This window comes from Mus musculus, chromosome 17 (genome assembly GCF_000001635.26).
Source record: "Mus musculus strain C57BL/6J chromosome 17, GRCm38.p6 C57BL/6J".
Taxonomy (NCBI): Eukaryota; Metazoa; Chordata; class Mammalia; order Rodentia; family Muridae; genus Mus; species Mus musculus.
Window position 1 is genome coordinate 7,137,234 of NC_000083.6, and position 15,832 is coordinate 7,153,065.

At 48.5% G+C, this 15,832-nt stretch overlaps 1 protein-coding gene across 3 annotated transcripts in view; it reads left to right on the forward strand.

Annotated features, from left to right (window-relative positions):
- Rps6ka2 (ribosomal protein S6 kinase, polypeptide 2) overlaps positions 1 to 15,832 on the forward strand; it is a 214,345-nt gene that overhangs the window by 48,263 nt on the left and 150,250 nt on the right. Inside the window, exon 1 of one of the 3 annotated variants that reach the window (XM_006523201.1) lies at positions 1,217 to 1,397. The exons of 1 other annotated variant lie outside the window; for it this stretch is intronic. Coding sequence is in view for 1 of the 2 variants with exons in the window: in XM_006523198.4 (XP_006523261.1) it covers positions 1,347 to 1,397 (51 nt within the window). In the remaining variant the exon portion in view is untranslated. Of the gene's footprint in view, positions 1 to 1,216; positions 1,398 to 15,832 lie in introns of those variants that run through there. One more of the 3 variants, XM_006523198.4, reaches the window with a different exon arrangement.

Genomic DNA, 15,832 nt, shown 5'->3' on the forward strand with positions numbered 1-15,832 from the left:
CTCTACCCTCACTCCTGGCATACTCAGCCACACCTCAGTTGCCCTCCTTCTCACTGTAGCCTCCATCCACTGACAGTGCACATCTTGGTCTCTGTCCTCAGCTCTGTTTCTCACTAGCAGAGCTCCAGGGCTGTCCTGTACCCTTGCTTTCTAATTCTCATCATCTGGGAGAAGTGTTCTCTCCATGACAACATCTGGAGCTTGGCAACAACAGAGAACATTATCCCGACAGATCACTGAGCCTGTGAGAACTTTTTAGTTCTCCCTAGTACACAGCCACACTCTTTGATGTGTGTGTGTGTGTGTGTGTGCGCACACACACACACATATGCTGTATTAATGCAGTTCATGGTGATAAGAAAATTGATCTTGCTGGGCGTGGTGGCGCACACCTTTAATCCCAGCACTTGGGAGGCAGAGGCAGGCGGATTTCTGAGTTCGAGGCCAGCCTGGTCTACAAAGTGAGTTCCAGGACAGCCAGGGCTACACAGAGAAACCCTGTCTCGAAAAACCAAAGAAAAAAACAACAACAACAACAAAAACAAAAAAAAAAAAAAAAAAAAAAAAAGAAAAGAAAAAAGAAAGAAAATTGTTCTTGTTTAAGCTGGGTGCATGGCTCACGGTTCAGCTTCTTTTCTCACTGCATCATTGCCCAGCTGCCAAAGCTGTTCTGTGATCAGTCTTCAAGTGCTTGAAATATCTGTGGCCATAGGTCCAAGGGTGCTGTGCATGTCTTGCATGGGAGTGGGCAGCTTTGCCATTAACTGTGTCACCTCGAGTGTATGGCTTACATTCTTCAAGGTTCAGGTTTCGTCAGTAGAGGACCTTCCAGTGGCAGAAGGACATTGGAGTGTTTATGCCACAAGAATAGAATCTGTAAGACAAAACACCAAATAATGTTATGACTACATTGAGAAGAACCGCTTAGCACTCATAGGGACCTGGCTGTCTTCCTGGGAGCATGGACTCCCCGTGGAGACTGTGAGAGACCACTACTGCGTCTCCTGCCAGCTGCTACAGTGGCTCGCTCTGGTTTGGGCTTCTCTCTGGACTGCCAGATTTGCAGCCTACCATGTTGCACTGGCTGCCCGGTAGAAAGAGCAGCAACTATATTAAGTAAGTGACCCTAGAGTTTGGCTAAGCCAGTTACTAAATGTGGAATGGCTGTATCCTGGCCGTGATCAGCTGCGTACTGCCCTCCACTGACTTTCAGATGATCTCGAACCGCCCGAGTGTTTACAAACCATGCTGGAGGCCAGCTCAGCAATGCAGAAGACTAGGGTGCTTGAAGAATAAGACCATGTTGCTTCCTGGCCCAAATCATCGTCACCTCTAACCTAAGCGACATGCTTTCTCGGCTCCGCCGCGTTGCCTCTAAATTCTATGGACTACTGTTAGTAAGTACTCACTGTCGGGTTGTGAAGGAGCCTGTGGAGAGGGTCAGGGTGTGGGCTTTGCCTTTTGCTCGTTCTCAGTCCTCTTGGGAAGCCATCGGTCACGTGATCACCTCTGCAGAGCGAAGGTGGCATTTGAGGTCTCTCCCCTCTCGGCTTACTGTTACCTCACAACTTCAAGTATGTTGTCTGACACATTTCCTTTGCCTGCTTTCTTACTGCCTTTATTCATGGTCCCCTTTGAGATTTGGGGTGTAAAAGTTCCCTGATCTGTGCAGCACAGCTGCCTGAGGATCAAGGCTGAGCTCTTTCCTCTGTGCTGAAGTTCCGTTAGCACAGCAGGTTTCTGCCTGAGGGTCCTCAGCTCCTTGGTGCTTCTGGTCTCCCTTTCCCGCCATCCCTTTCTTGGTCATGTTTTACGTACTGGGTGGCAGTTTATGCCAGGCTTGTGGCAATGCTTAGGATGGTGAGGCCCACTGGCTTCCTTGTCTCCCTCGCACACTTCCATCCCGATGGTTTTCTCTGTGCTCCCACATCCTTCCTTCACCCGGCCTCAAACCCAGGAGTGTCCAACACTTTTGGAGAAAAACGTGGAGTTGTCCTCAGGTGAGAGTCTCAGGGACTCGTCGTTCAGCACGGAAACACGTCCAGTGAAGCAGCGTCTCAGACACCTGGGAGGGAGACAAAAGTGCGTAAGAGAGAAAAATTGGTCCGGGGAGGTGTGTTGAAGAGGCCGCTGAGCAAGGGGTGATGTGTGAGCGGAGAGCTGTTTATGCGGGGAGCCTGGCAGGTGCCATGCTTTGTGAGAAAGGGGAGTCATTCTGGAGGTTATTGGAGCAAGGGGGACGCAGGCGAAGAAGGTCTCACAGCGTAGGCCCATGAAATCACAGGGGGCAGTCCCCAAGCGAGAAGGCTAAGGGAATAGGGCATTGTTTCCACAGCTGTTGGAGTCACATACCAGGAAAAATACAGCAGAGCGAATTTCAGGCCTCCTAACACCTGATTCTTCCTGAAAATAGAACTTTCTGCTTTCATTATCGTGCCAGAAAACCCATCTATAATACATATGCGAACTGTATGCTATTGACTGTCACAGATGCTGGAGTCCTTAGGACCAAAGTAACGGGCTTTCTTTTCATTAATGTCTCTAGAAAGCTTGGCAGATCAGGGGCTAGGGATACAGACTGGTCAGTAAAGTCCTTGCTTAGGAAGCAGAAGGCCCTGAATTTGAACCCCCATAGTCCACATAAAAAAGCTGAGCATGAGGGCTCAATGGGTAAGGGTGCTTTCTGCCAGGCTTAGTGACCCGAGTTAAATCCCTATGTCTCACATGGAGGTGGGAGAGGGCCAGCTCCCAAATATTGTCCTGTGACCTCTATATGCACTTGAAGGCACATACCTCCCAAATACATACATACATACATACATACATACATACATACATACATACATGCATGCATACATACATACATAAGCATTATGAGCTGTCCTTATATGCTGGATATGGTGATATATGTGGATCACTGGGAAGGGGAGACAGGAAGACCCGTCAGGTTTGCTAGCTAGCCCATATAGCTGAGTTGGCAGTCTCAAGCTTCAGTGAAGGACCCTGTCTCAAAAACTGAAGGGGATGGATGATTGAGGAAGACCCCCGACATCTCCTCTATTCTACACTCACTCACACACACGCGCATACACACACACACACATAGGCACATGCACACACACACATGTGCATGCATACACACAAATACACACAGATATATACATACACACAGGTACATACATACAGGCATACCCCCACCCGCATACACACATACACACATATGTACATGCACACACATTGATGCACACACACAGAAACACATATGCACAGTGAGATGTAAACACACATAGGAACATGTTCATACACAACCACCTCACAGCTGAGACATGTGGCAAACAGCCTCACACCTGTGCACGGCACACATGTGCAGAGGTCTCCATTAGCAGACACAGCTGAGACATGTGGCAAACAGCCTCACACCTGTGCACGGCACACATGTGCAGAGGTCTCCATTAGCAGAGGTATCCCTGGGACAGTGAAGAGAACAGACTTCTGTTTTTCACACAGGCACACGGCTTCGTTTTAATACCTTTGGCCATTTAAAACTGAGGCCACCCAGCTGCTCCCAGGACTTGCTTTGGCAAAGGCACGGGATTTCCCGAATTAAAGGTTTGGGTACAGTTTTTAAAGTGAGAAAATGGAGGTTAACCGAGGGACTCACTTGGTTTCCCAGAAGGTGATGATGAAAGAAGGGACTGTGTGGGCAGCTTCACTGAAGAGCTGCCCACAGGGCATCTGCCCCAGGAATGTACTGTGCCTCATTTATGGGAGAAAGCCCCGGCTGGACCAGCTGATCCTGTGGTCAGAGAATTCAGAACTATGTAAATCTCCCAGCCTTCCTAGCCTCTCCCCCACCTCCCTCTGTACGAGTGTGTTTGTATGTGTACATGTGCATGTATGTGTGTGTGTTTGTGCATGTGTGTGGGCATGCATGTGTGTGCACGTGTATGTGAGTGTGTCTGTGTAAAGCTGCCTGTGACCACTGGGTTGTAGTTGTATCAAGATCAGGTTGTTGCAGACAGAGAATTCCTGTATGCTCTCTGTGCTGACCGACCTGATCCGATGGCCCATGCTGCAGAAGAGACTAAGGTAGCTTTGTCCTGTAGAATGGTCCTTTGCTCCCTCTGGACAGAAGCGCTATCCATACCCTTTCCCAGCAGGGGACATGTGTGTAAAGAGCCATAGAAAAGGGTCTGTGGGGGTTGCTCAGTGAGCAAAGTGCTTATTCCTGCCCTGGAAGCAGGAAGGCCTGAGTGCAAGCTTCAGGGTTGGAGTAAAAAGGACAGACGTGGTGCACACCTGGGAAAAGTGCTGAGAGGGCAGAAACAGGAGAGTCGCTGCGCTTGCTGGTCAGTTAGCCTAGCCTAATTGGGAAGTGATGGCTGAAGTTGACCTCTGACCACCACATGGATGCTTGCAGGGGGGGGGGGGGACGAGGAAGGGGGAGGGAGAGGGAGACAGACAGACAGACAGACAGAGACAGACAGGCAATTACAGAGACCTGTGGTGGTTACACCTGGTACTTTGTACCTGTTCTGTGGAGTCCCTGTGCCCACTCTGGAGGTACACCATCCACCATTGGCCCAGCAGGACTAGATCTAAGTGAGTCCAAGGGGTTTCCTAGTTTCAAGTTGGCCTCAGCTTTGCTTGGATCCCACACCACTTGTCTTGCTGTGTTTTTGCCTCTCCACATGCCTGCACTGTTAGCCTTCTACTCCTCCAGGTTGGGAGTCACACATCTCCACATCAGCTGCAGTCTGGGTTCTACCACAGAGAACTCTGCAGGGGCATTCTGGGAGGCCACGATGTGCAGAGCGTTCTCTATACCAGCGTAACCAGGTTTTCATGTCAGTCTAGATTGGATTCTGTTTTAAGGACACAGGTAGTTTCTGCAGGACAAAGAAACAGTGTAAACTCACATGGAAACATGAGGTGCAAGGAAGCAGGAGAGAGAGGAGGGAGGGAGAGAGAGGAAGAGGAGGAGGAGGAGAAGGAGAAGGAGAAGGAGAAGGAGAAGGAGAAGGAGAAGGAGAAGGAGAAGAAGAAGAAGAAGAAGAAGAAGAAGAAGAAGAGGAGGAGGAGGAGGAGGAGGAAGCAGAGAAGGAGAAGGAGATAAGATGATTTTGGAACATTGTCTTTGTGTACTAAGGAGTGGGTCAGCTATGCTTGAAGCAAGAGGGAGCACACTGCCATGGTCACCGTGGTTTACCCTTAGCTGCTATTAGAGTCCTGTTGTAAGACAGTGGAATTCAATCTCCCTGAGCTCTGCATCCTGACCATGGCACAGAAGAGGGCGCTTCAGCAGCATCCTTTCTCAAGAAATGTAGGTCACCTGGAAGAAACCAAGGTTAAGAGCCTACTAGACCACGTGTCCCCTCTGGGCAGCTGTGACTTTCAGACCCAGATGCAGCTCATGGCTCACAGGCACAGACATGCTTTTTCTACAAAGGGGACCTTGGCCTCAAGCAGAAGTCAAGTGTGACACATGTCACACAGACTGAGCTGCTATAAGGAGACGGTGGCATGAAGTGAGGAGTGTGTGGTATCACAGAAGTAGACGGATGCCCAGTCCTGTTAAGCCTTTCCTCGGGAGCCACAGGAACTGGGAACAGAAGCAGAGGTCCCTGCGTGGGGATTGCTGGCCCCAGGTTCAGAGTGCCACAGGTCTAAGGCTGGCTAGCCATTGGGATGGCTGCCTTCCTTGCCTGCATCCTGACCTGGTCCTGGAGCAAAGTGCATTGTCCAGAGTATTGAGATCTGGGGTTGGTCCCCCAGATGCTGTGGTTCGTGGTCTCTGTGACTCAGTCCTCGTTTCCCACAGCGAGTCCTACCGTCTTTGCTTATCTTCAAGCTCTGTCTTGCAGATGTTGCTTCTGAATCTGGTGTCTGTACTACCTTCATTAGACGGCATCCCAGATTCCCTTCCTGGCTGTGACCTCCTAGGGGCTTAGGAGTGTCTATACATGGGCTCAAGCATTCATGAGGTATAGATGCGTGAGCAAGTGTGGTGGATAAGTATGCATACACACATGAGCATGTGTGCACACATACATCCTGGAAGACTCCTCATGGGATTCTCTGACTCCAGGATTCTCTCTGTTCATTCTGGTTCCTTTCCTCTCACCTTTTCGGTTCCAATCCCACAGTAGGTATGTACAGTGAGCCTCCATTAAGAACTTGTTGTAACTGGCTGACTCTAATAATGGTAAACTCCAACGAGCTCTCTGCACCTCTGGGAAGTGATGAATTCAGGCTGAAATCCAGGGCCTTTGCCGAGCTAAAGTTCCGTAGATGAATTCCTTACTAGCTGGTGGCTCTGTGTCCCATGGACCTCATTCTGTACCGGGCACTACCTAACTCTCCTCACTTGGCCTCCTACTCACATCCCACTCTGAAGCCCTAGCGGTTTGCCGTCTCCTTCCAGTCTCTCCTTTCTTCTTCCAGTCCTGACTCAGTCTCCTTTTTCCCCAAATCTCTCTCCCACCAAGGAACACTGTGATTCTGTGGGCCCTGGTTCTCATCCTGAACTACCTCAGCCCGAAATCAAGCCTTTGTCACGTGGTATCTCCTTCTGCCTGAGATGCCTGGGGAGCCTTCTCTGAAGTGTGCATAATGGGTAGCTCTGGTGAGGGCACAGGCTCGGGGCAGACCCCACCAGTGAGTGCATCATGAAGAAGCTGGATTCCTGAGCCTGCCAGGGCTGCTTCATGCTACGTGGCAGATAAAATCTTAGCATCAAGTGACTCAAGGTTAGCAGGACACAGGAACGCACACCAGCATTATTCCAGCTCAAGGACTAGGCGTTGTATACTTGTTGCTGATCCTGTAAGCCAAGCCATGAGGAATGTGGTCATAGGGAATTCTCACCACTCTTACGTCTGGGTTAGTGCTGATAAGAACCTCCTGGGACTCCTGAATCCTTCTGACATGTTTTGATGCAGTGTTTTTCCTAAAGAACCAAACATCTACCAGAGCATTATGTACAGGAAGGGAATCCCCGGGCCCATGTGCCTGACTTTACAGGGACCCATGATAGTACACCCAAAAGTGGCCCTGCCTGGAGACTCACCAGCAGTTGCTGTCCTTTTGTGATAGCGGATGGAGCTGGCCATGGGCCAGGAGGCTGAGGTTACTCCTGACATGGGCTCAAAATGCCCAGGCCTCTGAGTTTTTATTTTCCCAATTGGAAGATAAAGATATTTAAAGGAATCAGTTTGTCCCAAAATTTTTAAACGCCTCTGTCATTTTTACAATATGGTTTCATGTTTTAACTTGAAACTTGGCTTGTATAACCAAGCACTCTGTTTTTTTTCCCCATTTTTTATTAGGTATTTAGCTCATTTACATTTCCAATGCTATACCAAAAGTCCCCCATACCCACCCACCCCCCACTCCCCTACCCACCCACTCCCCCTTTTTGACCCTGGCGTTCCCCTGTACTGGGGCATATAAAGTTTGCGCCAAGCACTCTGTTTTAAGAACAATATTTTTTTTCAATTTTGTTATTCAAATGTATAACTGTGAATCAAATTATGATCAAAGTAAGCCAGCTAGTCACCACCACTCTCAAGAGGTAGTTAGTGTAGTGGGTTATGTGTTTTCCCCTCCTTTGTGTGAAACTGAGATTGAACCTAGGACCTCGCTTGCTCAGGGAATGCTCTCCCATGGAGTTTTTCATCCCAGCTATGGAGAAACAGTAACCCCCTGTAAGTAAATACCCCTCAGCTTTATCCTGGGGCACACATTCACAAGACACTGGAAATCTGAACATTTTATAGCCACTCCTATCTCTGCCTGAGACGTTTAAAGGAGCCTAAGAATAGATAGATGCTCTAAAGCCTCTTCTGGCATCAGACCCCACTATTCCTGTGATCTGTATCCTGTGTGGAAGAAGATGAACACAGAAGGGTAGAGGGAGGATGAGAATACAAAGTGCCATGGGGCCAGCAGTGAGCATGCAAGTGCAGATCCTTTTAGATGTGTGGAGAAGAAAGGGGGAAGGGCAGGTGGAGGTGGAGGGACAGAAGGATAGTGAGCTGTGCCCAGGGGAGGGGATGCTGCCTCAGGGGAGTGGCCGAAGGCAGAGTAAGAACCAGACCCTCGGCCAGGTATTAGCGTGTAGACAGAGGGGGCATGGTGATGCTGGCAGGGAGTGAGTTGAAGCCCGGCAGACAGATGTGTCCTGGAAGGCACCCGGCCTGAGGCAAGGGAGAAGATCCAATTAGAGGGTGGTCTATTGAGTTTCCACGTTCCTGAGGACCAATGAACAAAAGCAATTTCCTGAGAGAGTTGCTTTTCCTTCCCTCGACCCGAGCCGAGTCCTGGCTGCAGTTGGTGCTAAAACTGGCTGTTGCTGGCTGAAGCAGCTGCAAGGGTATGAAACCAAAAATGCTTCAGGGTAGAGGTTAGATGCACAGGGCTCAGCTTGCTGGAATTCACTGTGTACCCCAGGCTGGCCTCTAACTCATGGTCATCCTCCTGCCTCTGCCTCCTTAGTGTTGGGATTATACTGTGAGCCACTGCACCTAGCACTCTGCATGGTGTCTTCTATCTGGAATGAAGTATGCACTGTGCAGGGGAACAGCAGCCCTCTCAGAGAGAAGGAGGAACAGTAGTGAGACAGGAAAGCTGTGGGTGGGGCATAAGTCCTCTCCAGTCCATCTCCTGTTTATTCCGTTTGTCTCTCAAGCAGGACGTGTTGGCTGTGCCCTGGCTGCCTTTAGGTTCTTCTCCGAGGGGTGGGGATAGAGACTGCAGGCTGCAGAGCCCCTGCAATTTCCACAGTCCCTGCTATGCAAGATGCAATTGAAATTCTAAATGCAAGCTTTGCAGTTCCCTGTGATTCCACCTAATACTCTTTGCTACGTTCTTCAGTATTCTCTACCTGTAGCTTTGCCACCTCTACTGAAAGGAACCCAGCTAAGCGCACTGTAAAATTCAGAGTGAGTTTGTAGAGACGTTCATGTGCAGACTCCTCGGTGCTGTCACAGGAGCAGGCACAAGTCCCAGATTCCTGAAACAGTTCTGAAACATCTTCACCTCGGGAGAGGGCACAGTGGTTCTAGCAGAGAGTATCCAGCGCCAGCCAGTGTCAGCCTGTCATAAACAACACAGCTGAGCTTCCGTTGTGCTGCCTGGTGTGTGGGTTCACTAGGAGGGGAAATGGTACTCCCTTTATTGCCAATTATGTCTCAGAGTGAGGACGGGACCAACAGAAATGGCTCAAGATGGGGCTGCAATGTTTAGTACTGTCTGGGAACAAGGGAATTTAGATCAAACCCATGAGGAATGCCAAGAAAGCAGCAATACTGTTCACACACATGGACTGACAAACTATCAGTGGACCCAACAAGTTTCCTCTTTAACCGCAGTGGAACTTTCCAGAAAAACCTACGAAGGTCAGGCGTGGCCATGTGGTTTCCCATCATAAGCCTGAGCAGTTAGTATTATCATCCGTTATCAGTTATCAACATGGCTGATAGAAAGGGAAGAAAAGGTTTCAGACTTGGCTCAGAATCCCACGCAGCTTCTGGGATGCCACATCCCTCTCTCACCTGTAGCCAGTGAGCCTGGCCACCGTCCCACCCCACTGTCTGCAGAACCCCCAGCCTTTCTAAGAGGCTGCAGGTGCCACGCCTGCTTCTGCAGGTGTTACCTGCCTAGGTTTTCTGGGGCTCTTGGAAACAAGGCTTCCACCTGTACAAAGACAAGGAAATCCTTTCGGACACATGACGACTCAGCCATCGTCCCTGTACCACACACGGAAGTGAACAGGATGGCACATCTGGCATCTGCTGTGGCTCCAGGCTTGAGTGTGAGGTTGGGGTCCTGCGCTTGGATGCTGTCTTTTCCAGCTGTGCTTCACCGCTCCTGGCTAAAACAAGGCTGAGCCGAGCGAAGTTTGATGGACCAGGAGCTGTACCCGCTGTGCTAGTTTGCCTGGGTCTTTTGGATGAGGAATCATGACAGGCTGGTCGCTTTCTCTGTTAAACTGTGTGGGCTGCCAGAATCAAGAGCAATGGGGTGAGCAATTATTTTAATTATTATTTTTTGTTTGTTTTTGTTTTGTGAGACAGGGCCCCACTATGTAGACCTGGCTGTCCTGGAAATTCCTATGGAGATCAGGCTAGTCTTGAACTCACAGAGATCCCCCTGCCTCTGCCTCCTGTGTGTTGGCAGGTGTGTGAAGGCATTCCCTACCACACCTGGCACTGAACATTTTAAAGATCAGTAATTCTCATTCTAAATGCTGGATATTTGAGTTCAAGGGCAGGCCAGGGTTGCTGTCTTTGGAGCAGGGCTCCTTTCCTTGGTTCCCAGGTAGCTCCTCCTTATCCCATCCTCCCAGGTTCACCAGGCCCAGATGCATATGTAGCACCTCTGGAGCACTGATATCGGAGGTATGTGCCACCATAACCAGTTTACAGGTGATACTTAATATAGCAGCCATTCTTTGAGAGGATGTGCTTCGGTTCTGCAGGAGAGTGTGTGGACTTACACTTTCAGGGAATGAGGCTAACCCATCATTAACTTCCAAACTGAGGTGCACTTTACTCAATATTCCAGTGTTCATGATTATGTTCTAAGGAAACCATGGAACACTGACTAACGGTTTGCATCCTAGAAAGCGTTACGTGTCGTTATGTCTTATCTAAAGGACGAGTGTGAAGAAGTCAGGCATCAAGACGCTGTGTATTGCAACAGGCCTGCTTGGTGAGTCTTTTGTCGCCTACAGATGTCACCGCAAGTCTTCCTGTACTGCTGATCCTTCTGGTGACCGAGCCATTGACTGCGGAAGTAGTCATTTACCTCACGTTTCTTCAAACAGACTTCATGCTCACCAGGGAGGCACTGTTTATCACCCTTGCCTCTGCGTCCTGGTACCAATACTGTCTCCACGTCTCCTGTGTGGAGACAAGCATTTATCTCTGTTCAATAACCTCCCCACCCCCGCTCCCCCCTCTCCCACCCTCTCCTCTCCTCCTCTGCCTTTCTTGATTTCTCCGTGACGCACACACAAGGGGAAGATAACAGCTCTGACTCTGGGAGTCAGGGTAACGATTTCTCTCCTTTTGAAAACAGCATCTTGAGGCATCTGATTGAGAGAGCTCCCCATTCAAGGCACTGGTATGGTCAGGGTACACACTACAGAAAGCTCAGCAGGACCGCAAAAGAGAAAAGGGTGTATACTCACATAAGTGCATACATGCAGACACATATGCATGCAATAACAAGTCGTGAAAATAAGAGGCCAGGGATTGAAGGACAGTGGGGAGGGGCATATGGAAGGGGGTGTAGGAAGGAAAGGAAAGAGAGAAAATCTTACAATTAAATTATAATCTTTAAAAAAAAAAGCCACCCCTGAACACTCCTCAGTTCTAATGGAAATGCTGCTAGTATTCAAGACGAACTCTCAGAACTCCAATTCCTATAATTCTTACAAGTGTGGTAAACCTAAGAGTCACTGCTACTGCTTCGGTGACCCTTATTCCCAAAGTGTAAGACGAAAGAGCTGCCTTTAGGCAATACTTACTCTATGCCTTGCTGGCAGCATCCTTCTTTGAAGGCAGACAGGTCCCTTGTTGTCCCAGGAGCCCTCTAGCCCTGAGCAGGGCCAACAAAGGAACAGCAGGAGAGTGTCCGTGACTTTTAGAGACAGAATAAGTGAGTCCATGGTTTTTAATTTTGTAATTAATAAGACAATTTGGAAAACAAGTCTTTTGTCTTAATATCTTTAGGATATTTGGTTGACTTTTCTTCCTGTCTCATTAGGACTTCTTCTGGGACACCTCCTTTGTATAGCCAGCCTGTGTCTCACAGAAGTGCCTCAGGTCTCTAATGGAAAGGCAGCAGGGCCAGGCAAAGCATCCACGGCCAGGGTCACTGGGAAGCAAGGGATTCTGGGGGAAGGTGTGCTCCTCTCTCCTCCCCTGAGGGTCACCTGACCCTCTGCAGATGACTTCCTTGTCTAGTCACCCAGGTTGGGCTTCCATGCTAATGACGTGTTCCTCCTGTTTGTGTAGTTTGTGCCGATAGAACCATCATTGCTCTCTGCCTGGTGCTGCTGTGTGTGGCTCAGCCATCTCCCTGCCTCAGGTACCCACTGTAGTTCCATCTATTTCTCCCATCGCCGCTGGACATTCAGTTATCTCCAGTGAACAGATCTTATGCCCAAGGCAGTTGTAGGTACTTAAAGGCATATTCTCTGAACCTATGCGTCATTCTGATCTCTCTAGCTCAGAACTGATGCCCAGGGCACTGTTATTCTGATCAGATTGAGCCTTTGATTGCCAAATGCATCCTGTACTGCCAACTTGTATCCTTTCCAGCCTTGTGAGAGGATACCAGGAATCTAATAGCTATGGGTTCTTTTGAATTATAGCAAGAAAGATGGATCGCCCTGCTAGCAGAGAATCTTTAATTTTTCATTGAAATCATGAGAAATTAAGGTTTCTCTGCTTTCCCTCCAGTTGCCCACCTACCAGCCTCACCCTGTCTCAGTTCTATCTTTAGAGTGCACAGGCCCAAGGCCAAGGCTGTGCAAAGTGGTCCAGCTTGAGTGACAGCTAACCTCCCCTGGCCTCCCATCACCTGTGCAGTGTAATGGGCTCTGATCATGAGACTTGCTTCCTCATCCTCTCTACTGCCCGGTGCCTGTTGTTCATGTGGCTTCCAGTGCAGATACTGTTGCTGAAGACTCTCACCAGTGTAACACGGTGCACCTTGCCGCGGTGGCTTCTCATGCTCCGTCTGTAGTGGGTTTCCTTCCCAGTGGGCATACCCATTACCTATCTGCACTTTGTGCTCAGTCCTCACCTTGGAGTGGTGACAACTCACAGATGGTACCATGTCCATCTCCTCTTCTATCTTGCAATGGGACATCTGTTCCTAGTATGGTGGCGCGGTGAGAGACCCAGCCTGTTTGCTCACCACCCTTATCTGCCCAGCTGCCTTCAGTATCTCCTCATCTTGAGCTCCTCTGGTTCAGGAGACCTCGTCTGTTGTAATTATTTAATCTTGATCAGGGGTTTCTACCCTGCCTTTGATCATTCAGTTCCCAGATAAAAGACACATAACTTTTATATTTATAATAAGCCTTCAATGCAATAGAGTTGGGCAGATATCTATCCTCTAAGTTATTAAAATCTACTTCCCTATCAATAACCCTGAGTTATAACTTGCCGTGTTCCATCTGGGCAGCTCTTAACTCCAATCAGCTAATCCTCATGGCCATGTTTTCCTGAATCACCGACCCCATGGTGTCTTCTCCCCTCTCCACCTCCTTTTCCCTCCTTGTGGTCCCTACATCAGAGTCCTAGACAGGGAATGAAAACTCTGCCTACCTATGTGTGTATGTATATGAGTGTGTGTATGAGTATAGATATGAGGATGTGTGTGTGTGTATGAGTGTGTGTATGTATGAATGTGTATGTATATGAGCATGTGTACGTGTGTATGAGTATATATGTGTGTATGAATGTATGTATGAGTGTGTGCATGTATGAGTATGTGTATATGTATATGAGTGTGTGTATGAGTGTATATGTCTGAGTGTGTGTGTATGAGTGTATGTGTGTCCGAGTGTGTGTGTATGAGTGTATGTGTGTGTCTAGTGGAGATCTTCCAGCATTGCAGTGGGGTGTGGAAGAAATCTGTTAACAGGTTAAGAATATTCTGATTTTTACAAAGCACTATAAAACCCATACTATCTAAAATATGAATATATATCTTTCAACAAATATTAATAAGTAAATATTTATGAACTAGGAACTCTCCCTAAGTTATCTTTTCCTCTCCAGAACTTCCATTGTACACGTTCTCCATTTAACCCTGTCCTTGCTATGAGAGAAAACAGGTTCCTTAGTGTTCACATTGCCACCAGAATTTGACAATAATGGCCATTTCTTTTTCCTCACAGATCTCAGAAGCCCACAGTTGCATACAAAATAGCGTGGGGGATTTTATTATGAAGTCCAGCCTATGTGGGGTGTGACTTGCTCTATCCCCTGTATTCAGCTGTTAACAGAGAATCATTTGTACTTTCTTAAAGGGGAGGGGTGACGAAACAGTGTTTGGCCACCTTCAGATCACTAAGGGCACAGATTCTGTAGCCTATCCAGGAGCTTGAGGCCAGCGTCAGACCAAGGGTGAGCTACATCCATGGCAAGTTTTTTGTCTCTAGAAAGCATGAGGAGAAAAGAGTGGTGGTGGTCTGCAGTGGTTGTGGTATCTGTGCGTGCTGGCTTGTCATCTGCCACTGAACTAGGCAACATGGAGATTTCCAGTGAGCCAGGGCAGGCTGGCAGGAGGCTCAGCCAACAGAGGGTCCTGAAATAAAGCCTGTGACCTGAGAGTTTGGCTAACACGCCTGCCTGTTTAATTAACAAAGGCTTCCCTTACTCTATATAGTCTCAGTACTGAATCCAGAATCCCACAACCAGTCACAACCAGCAGCAGCTCTCCCATGCCCCGTGGCCCTGCTTGAGGCTATGGGCAGGATCTTAGCAACAAATGGCCTGTCTTACTAATGTGGTCACTTTGCCAGTGCTCTGTAAAAACTGTCAGAAAAAGTAGGACATGACCAAACTGAGGAACAGTGACCAGCTAACAGCTGTGTACACCGTGTTGACCTTCTTGTGGGACTCTATAAAGAGAACGAAGTAGAAGTGACCAGAACTCATCTGAGAGTAGAACTACTGGACTGTGCTGGAGGCTGTATTCCAGCCAGCTGGGTACAAGCCCTTGGTTGTTTAAAACAAAACAAAACCCAATAAACAGTAGCAGAACAGAGGCGAGAGGCTATGGTACCAACAGAGCTCTGCCTACTTGCCTTCTGAGTGGTTTTCTCTCTGTGAGACATCCAGCTCTCTGGCTCTGACTCCCCCTAGTCAAAGTGGCTGTTTTAGTTTCCTTAAAGTCTTTCAACTCCTGATGATGACAGTAATCTAACAGCAGGAACAAACTCAGGTCTGGCCAAACCTGGTCGCCACCAGAACACAGGCACATGGCTCTTGGCCTGTGTTTCAGCTCTGCACAGCAGCAGACAGCCATGAGTGAAGACAGGAGGCGGGGAAGGCTAACCTGTGGCTCTGTCACCTGAGGCTATGAGGACAAGCACTGAGTCCTCTTCTGCAGTGCCACCTTCCTATGAGTCTCAGAGAAGTCCAGGCAGTGGACTGACAGAACAGTCATGGTCTCATGAGCCAGCCTTCACAACGCCTGTAGGCACCTGTGGCACACACAAGCCTTTATGGATTCTGCCCAAGTTTAGCACCATGTGGCACAGTTGATCACTGCTGAATGTTGTTGCCAATATTTCAACATGGCATCTAAAGTGCTTCAAGGAGTTTCTGATAAAGAGGCTTCATAGAGTTCTTGTGTTTTCTATGGAGTAGTTTATAGTTGACAGAATGTGTCAGGCTAGAGAAAGTAGCCTGGTACTCTTTACAGATCACTACATAGCACAGAAATCCATACAGCAGATCAGCGAAAGTCTCGTTGGTTCTAGCTATAACCTGTTTTCAGGTACATTTACATAATTCTGAGCTCAGAAATCATTGTATAGTTTGGTTTTTAAAAAATCTTGCCTGCCCACGTGCTGGGATACTGTTCCACACTTGCTGGATTGTACAAATGATTGCAGATGGTACTCTAGAAGCAAAGGCTATGTTCTGTTTTTAACCAAGGAGACATATAATAAGATAAAGTAGGAGAAGAAACACTTTGCATGGTAGAGAGGAGGCTCTTGCCCGAACGGGGACCTTCATGCAGTCGAGCGATATCTTCTGGGAAATAGCCTCAACTTCTGGGACAATCCTGTGCTGGGAAGTGT